This window comes from Urocampus carinirostris, chromosome 8 (genome assembly GCF_059441175.1).
Source record: "Urocampus carinirostris isolate Australia breed hairy pipefish chromosome 8, RoL_Ucar_1.0, whole genome shotgun sequence".
NCBI classification, from domain to species: domain Eukaryota; kingdom Metazoa; phylum Chordata; class Actinopteri; order Syngnathiformes; family Syngnathidae; genus Urocampus; species Urocampus carinirostris.
The window spans coordinates 17768678-17776423 of NC_142356.1; the positions used below are offsets into that span (position 1 = coordinate 17768678).

Here is a 7746-nt window from a genome sequence, read left to right on the forward strand (position 1 = left end):
AAAAATTATGTATACATAAGTAGTCAAGAAATATACAATTTTGACTGTCATGTGTGCTTGTTTAGGACATTTAAGGAAAGACATAAAGAACATAAAATGCTTGACGATTGTGGCGGACGCCAAAAAACATCTAATGATAAATAAAAATAAAAAAAAACCTCGACGAGATGTGAAAGAGGACACACCCTTGAAATGTAGTTCCCGTATGGCCGATAGTGGCAGCAACGTGCCATAATCCATTTTTCTTTCCACCATTAACTCACGAGCAAGAATTTTCTGTTGCATGTTAGCAATTAGCAAAATAGTCCATACAATCATTATTGTAACTATTTTTGGTTGATCTAAACAGAAATTTTGTTTAAAATGGCTCCTGCCTGTGTCGGTTGTGGCGAACACGTCGTTAAATTAAAACAGCAGGTTTCTGTGATGCGAAAAGAAATTAAGAATCTTCGGTAGGTTGCTTTGAACCACATTTGAAAATATTTGTTATACCACGTGGTCCTAAGTCGTATCCTATTTTTTAGTCTTTTTAAAAGCCACTTATTATACATCCATTTATTTCACTAACATGTGGTTTCCATAGCAAATAAAATTCAAAAATATCAAGCGACGCGCAATTGTTCAATGATCCGAGTTGATTATAGGTGCTGTATTATTCTGGATACTAGTATTAAATTACAAAATCGAGTTGCTGAAATAAGTACCGAATTTTGTCTTAAAAGAGAACACCCTGTTTCATCAAATCTATTTTCCCAACAGGCAGATGCTGGAAACAGCGACAAGAGCTCATCGCAAACAAATGCTTTCTATTGAGTCAGCTCTGTCCTGTGTTCGGGACAGGGAGCCTAAAATCAAGAAAATTCAACATCCAACTAATTCACCTCAGTCAGCATTAGAACATGGTAACAATGGCAACACAACACTAACACGGTCTAAATTTTCTTGAATGCAAACTAATTGTCTGCCCCGTTGCAGGAAAAATTGAAACGCTACCGATTGGTTACATTTATTCCTGTTTTTCGGAAAAGAACGGGACGCCCAGGCAACCCACTGTCTGCAGATCTTCTAGGGCTGAATTGCGACTCCAGCAGAGTGTTTTCAACAACCCAGAGCATGCCCTGATTGGGCTTGAGCAGTTTTCTCATATATGGTAGGTCCTTGTGTAAACTTCATGGCCTGTGGCCTAACCACATCCATCCATTATCTTCACCGCTAATCCTCAGTAGGGTCGCGGGGGTTCTGGAGCCCATCCCGGCTATCTCCGGGCAGTGGGCAGGGGACACCCTGAACTGGTTGCCAGCCAGTCGCAGGGCACACAGGGACAGACAATTCGCTCGCTCATTCACACCCAGGGACAATTATTACTGGCCAATTAACCTGACATTTATGTTTTTGGAATGCGGGAGGAAACCGGAGTGCCTAGAGGAAACCCACGCAAGCACGGGGAGAACATGCAAACTCCACACAGGAGATTCGATCTCATGACCTCAGAACTGTGCCCCACACGTGCTAACCCCTGCGCCGCCGTGCTGCCCGGCCTAACCACAATATGATTTTATGTGGCCTGTGAGACAATGCTAAAAGGACCACAATACTTAAATGAGCTGAAGTTTTAAATATGTCCACTGGATGTCTCAAAAGCCAGGCATCACTCGCAAAGCACCCACTGTAGCTGTATTTGTTGACTACTATTAAGCAACCTGAGAAGGTTAAAGAAACCTACCCCGATGTTGTTTTACTTAAAATAAATGTCACACACACACACACTGTTTAAGGCAATATAAAAAAAATAAATAAACGAAAATATAGCACCTGGGCGTCTCTGCAGAAGTTTAAAGAAGCTTTGGCTTCTTTCTGTAATACATATAAAATCTAACCGCGAAGTTCCCATACTCGGGTAAACATTTTAATATAAATCAATCAAAATTAGTGTTAGGATGCTTTTTTTTGTAACTATCCAGTCTGATAGGTTTCCCAGAGTTAAATAAACAGTAGTGGAGATAAATTCAATTGTTATGTTTTTTACAAATGCACAGTTGATAAACACTACAAAAAAATAAATCGTAGTCTACTAAAACATATAAAGGAAAAAAAACCTCAATAATTTAGTTGGGGGCCTTTGAAAAAAATTTCAGTTGGGGCACATTTTTCATGCCATTAATTTACTAGTTTGGTCCCCTGAGAATGGTCCTGGTACCATTTGGCTCCCAAGTTTAAATGTATTTCAGACCGCTGGTATAGATTATAGTACTTATACATTGGAAATAATGTGAAATTAATTGGTTCACACTTGTTAAAAATCGTGTATTTTGGCACTAAAAGTTAACATAACCAAATTTACGCAGAAATTGGGTCGGCCTCAAACTACTCATTATGTCTGAAGCCACATTTATACATGATGATCTAGGACAGTGATTTTCAACCACTGTGCTGCGTCACACTAGTGTGTCGTGAGAAATTATCCAATGTCACTTTTTGAAATTTAAATTTTTTATAAAACATTTATGAATCATTTTCAGCAAATATGATGTCATTGTCAAGTGTCTCTACTGAAAAAAATGGGGGTATTATAACTTATATTGTAATTAAACATACTGTTCAGTGTCATTTTATAACATTTTTGGTTAGTGGTGTGCCGCAAAATTTTTCCAATGTAAAGAAAACATGCCCTGGCTCAAAAAAGTTTGAAAAACACTGATCTAGGAACTGAATAAATCATGGAAATTCAAGAAACTACAGTGTTTATAAGGCCACATGTCTCCCTTTTTTTCAAAAGCTTTTGATTCTAGGTGGGAAAAAGTTTTCAAAACATGAACTCCAGAACAAACATTCATTTATGTGTTATTATTTCCACAGAAAGTCGAGTCATGTTTATTTGTATAGCCCTTAATCACAAAGAGTTTCAAAGGGCTGCACAGATCAAAGAATATTGCAAACTACAGACTATTATGACACCATCCCCTGATCTAAAACCTACACAAGGGCAAATAATACACAGATATTGTCAACATAAAATATAGGTTATTCATATGCTATAGAATAGAAGTGTGTTTTAAGCTTAGATTTAAACATTTCCCCTGAGGTTGCAGATCGAATCCCCCCATGACTTTAATGAGTATTTTTTAGATACATTGGCTACTTTTGTCCTGAACATTCAAATAATCAACAACCCTAAATTATTGCTGTACGGCGATAAAATTAACAGCCAGGACAAAGATCTTGCATTTACCCTTAGCACATTTGTCATCTCTAAATTCCTCCTAAAATGCTGTAACTCTTAATAAGTATTGGAAGACACAATTTATTGAATGCTCGTTGACCCGATCTCTTGTGTGATTTAATCTTCTTTACATTACAGGGTTATCTTTCTCTTCCACAAAAACGGCCATTTGAGTCACAAAGCCAAGGTGAAGCCCCCCAGGCTGAACGGCGAGCGGGTAGGCCTTTACTCGACTCGCAGTCCGCACCGCCCCAATGCTTTGGGCCTAACTCTAGCAAAAGTGGACAAAATTGTAGGTGTGTATCAACCTTCAAGGAGAATCACTTCTTTTTACTTTGTTCCTCTAAAATTCTAAATACTTCACATGTCTACTACTATTGTGTACAGTATATCCAATCTGTGTAATGATAACTGTCTGCTTTATTTGTAGGTGATACAATACATCTGTCAGACATTGACATGATTGCAGGCACTCCTGTTCTGGACATTAAACCCTACATTCCTGATTACGACTCCCCTTGCAGCAGGGAGAACCTGGATTTTGAGCCTTGCGAGTCAAACACAGATATTGTCCCTTTGTTGTCCAACGAACCGATTCAAGCACCTTTACATCAAAAAGAAGAACTGGATGTTAGCCTCAATCCTGTGGACCCACTCAGCATGCTTGCTGACGTGAAGGCCTACCTGATGAACCATGAGTTGGATCAGCAAAGTTTTGAGGGTGAGTACAGTTCCCGAGACACTAAAGGATCTGAGCAGGACCGGCAGCCGTGTTACACAGAGGAGGCCTACAGCACCATCGCTGGCTGGATTAGAGCGCCACCAGTCTGCAGCCTGGAAGTGCGCTTCACGCCACATGCGCAGAGCGAATTGGCAGAATTCCTTCCCGCCGATAGGACAGGTAAAGCTTTGATTCCTGTCCACGTCATTTTCAATAAGCGTTCAGTATCTTACCTTAAGGTATTCTGTTGAATGAAAAAATAAATTGTCTGGCTTTCTTTGGAAAGTGCATTGTAAACTTGTCTACGTTGGTATTTCAATTTGGGGTGAAAGCCAATGGTACTCGTAAGTTGGTTAGTTTGTTATATGGCCAGTTAGTTCATCAATTACTTGTTAAATAGTTGATCTTTTGGTCATTTTGTCTGTTGATAGTTGAACCATTACTCCCATTTGAGGCCACTTGATTTTGTTTAGTAGGATGTTAGTCAGCTCGGCTGATAAGTCGAATTGATCACGAGGTAAGATAATTTTCCAGTTCGAAAGTCAACTCCAGGTCTGTCTCAGAAAATGAGAATATTCTAAAAAGAATTTGTTAACGCTTATATTGCAACATATAAATAAACAAAAATGTCAAGCATCCGGGATTCATTACAAATCCACTGAAATATTGCAAACCTCATTTTAGTATTGCTGATGAGTTAAATAGCCTAGTATACTTAGTCAAGAAATTTTAATATTTAGAGATATTTGACTGTATGCCTTAATCGGCAATATTAAACAAATAAAATACTTGGAATACAGTATTTTAATTGATTAATGAATCAAAAATGTATGATATTTTTTTTTAAAAAAAAAAGTTCCATTATGTCAAGTAATGTTTTTTGTATAGCCCTTAATCACAAGGAGTCTTAAAGGGCTGCACAGATAACAGGCTTTTACAAACTACAGACTATTATCAAATCATCTAAACTAAAACCTACATGAGAACAAGGAAAAACTCAAAAACCAGTTAAGTGTCATCTGCGTAGCGAATGAAACTGATATTATACTTGCGAATAATATCACCTAATGGAAGCAGGTACAGAAAATAAGAAACCTTTATCACAATTTCGGAATTTTCCGAGACTCAACTGTACATTACTTTGATTCCAGTTAGTTAATTGTTGTTGTTGGCCAGTAGTTGCTAGATGGTCAACTAGTTTGTAACCATCAAAGGAGAATGTGTAGAATTTGTCCAGACCTACAAATACCTCGGTTGTGCAGCTGGACAACAAACTGGACTGGACTGCCAACACAAAAGCTCTATGTAGGAAAGGCCAAAGCCGACTTTACTTCCTCAGAAGGCTGGCCTCCTTCAAAATCTGCAAAAAGCTCCTGAAAATATTCTATGAGACAGTTGTGGCAAGCGCCCTCTTCTATGCGACAACCTGTTGGGGAGGCAGCGTCAAGAAGAAGGATGCCTCTCGTCTCAATAAACTGGCGAGGAAAGCGAGCTCTGTTGTGGGCACAGAGCTGGACAGCCTGACAACAGTAGCTGAGAGACGGGCACTGGAAAAGCTGCGGTCAATCATGGACAATCCATCGCATCCACTACACAGCATTATCTCCAGACAGAAGAGCAGTTTCAGCGACAGACTGCTGTCACTGTCTTGTACTACGGACAGACTGAAGAGATCTTTTCTTCCTCATGCCATGAGGCTCTTTAACTCCACCCGGCAGAGTAAAAGCCCACATTAAACCACACCTCCTACATTGCATATTACCGAATTTTATTGCAATATGTATTTTGTGTAGCACTATTTAGATATTCTATACAACACGCTACAGTGGGCATTTGCACGTCACACTGGGTATTTGTATATTGTATTCTTTTTGCTTTATTATTGTATTGTTCTCGGTTCAGGGATGCTGCTGGAAATGTGAATTTCCCTGCGGGGATGAATAAAGTATCTATCTATCTATCTATCTATCTAGTTCCATTGGGTCAGTGCATTTGCTCTCGGGATTCCCAGGCTGTCTGTGAAGTAGTTTATAATCAATGAAGTGATTTTTCAAACAATTGGTCGTTTGTTCAGTTAGCTTGTTTGGTGACCAGTTAGATAGTTTATTGGTAAGCCGATAAGTTTTTTTTTTTTTTGTTTTCGGTTAGTTTATTAATTTTTGAGTAGATCTGTTATTTTTTTGTGTGTGTGTGTAATTCACTTTTATAGTTGTCCAGCTGGTTAGTTGGTTTTATGTTGACCATGGATATGCAAACTCAATGGAAGTATTATATTTGAAATCATTGTTTTGTGCCTTCCAGGTCACTGTTTAAGCGGTCATCCAAAGTTTAAGTTCCTGCGTAGTTCAGAAGAGGCGGCCGCCGCTATCCGAGGAGTGCTGTCAGCCGACCCGAGGTCTGTCTACAGGAGGACACAATGCAAAGACAAACTTTTCTATTTCACCTTGGACACTGCTGACATAACCTGCTGGTTTGGACCAGGCTTTGCCGAGGTGCTGCGGGTTCAACCTGTTCAGTGTTCTGTTAGCTCCATTTAGAATGATTTCCATGGTGACGTGTGATTTTATTTTGGGGTGATTCTAGCATTCAAAGAATCCATTATGTTTTTATTTCATATTGGAAGCTATTTTGGAAACGTGTCCTAATTCTTGGGGGTCTAATTGTATGTTGTTATTATTTGTAATATTGTAACATTTCTGCAGTGGGTCCTTACTGTTTATTTAAAAACGCCTATAAAGCTTTAGATCAGTTTTTTTTCTGGTGCTGGATTCAGAATTTCTGTTCTGAGGCAGTAACATTTTTACTTTTTTTTCAATACTATGCTTTACCATTACGTTTCATTCGTAATATTTCCAACATATAACCACAAATGACAAGGGATCATTTATTCACAAACAATGGGGAAACAAGGTTTTCATATTAAGCATTAATTGTGTTTCCTTTTTTAAATTAACCAGTTGAGTGAATGCATTTTTACACCTGAGCCAACTCCCCATGTTGTACAAACTCAACACTGCCCTCTAGCGGCTGGCGCGAGCATTTGGTTTGCAATGAAAACAATCGTAACCTTTGATCTAAATGACCTAGTGACTCACTTCTTTTTTGACATACTCAGAAATATAAGGCGCCTGCAGGCCGTATGTTTGACAAGACCGATATAGGTTATTGTGTTTATTACAATGTTGCCAAATCATGTAGTCGTGTTCAAAATGTATTAAAAAAACTTGGTGTGCGGTCCCTTCTCGAGGTATTGTTTTTTTTCCTCATGCTGAAGTTCAGAATTATTCCTTGCCCTCATGTGGGTTTTACATCAGGCTAGTGTAATAATGGTCTACAGTTTTTAATTGCCTGTGATCTGTGCTGCCCTTTGAGACTTCTTGTGATTAAGGACTACAGAAATAAACACGACTTAACAATTCAAATATCTTCTGTGCTGTTTACCCACCTGATGGGTATATCATGACTCATCACCAACCAGTGGCACTTGAATAAAAGGAGTGATGAAAAAAACTAATAATAAAAACATAAAGCAATCCAAAATTATAAGTTTTATCTAAAGCAGGGGTGTCAAACTCATTTTAACTCGGGGGCCACACAATAGAACTAACATTCTGTCGGGGGCCGGACTAGTAGATTAAAGAGAAAGAAAAAGAGTGATAAAGAAATAAGAGAAAGAGGGAGGGAAAAGGAGAGAGGGCGGGACAAAGACAGAGAGAGAGAGGGAAAGTGCGAAACAAAAGAGATAAAAAGAAGTCGTGAGAGGGGGGAAGAAAGGGAGTGGAAGAAAGAAATCCAAAGAGAAATA

At 38.7% G+C, this 7746-nt stretch overlaps 1 protein-coding gene across 1 annotated transcript; it reads left to right on the forward strand.

The window, feature by feature from the left end:
• Positions 1-241: 241 nt before the first annotated feature.
• trmo (tRNA methyltransferase O) lies at positions 242-7177 on the forward strand. The gene is made up of 6 exons (XM_088341836.1): positions 242-452; positions 760-902; positions 976-1150; positions 3359-3516; positions 3651-4121; positions 6243-7177. The coding sequence occupies exons 1-6, from the start codon at positions 364-366 to the stop codon at positions 6476-6478; spliced, it is 1272 nt and encodes a 423-aa protein (XP_088197962.1). The 5' UTR covers positions 242-363; the 3' UTR covers positions 6479-7177.
• The last annotated feature ends 569 nt before the right edge of the window (positions 7178-7746 follow it).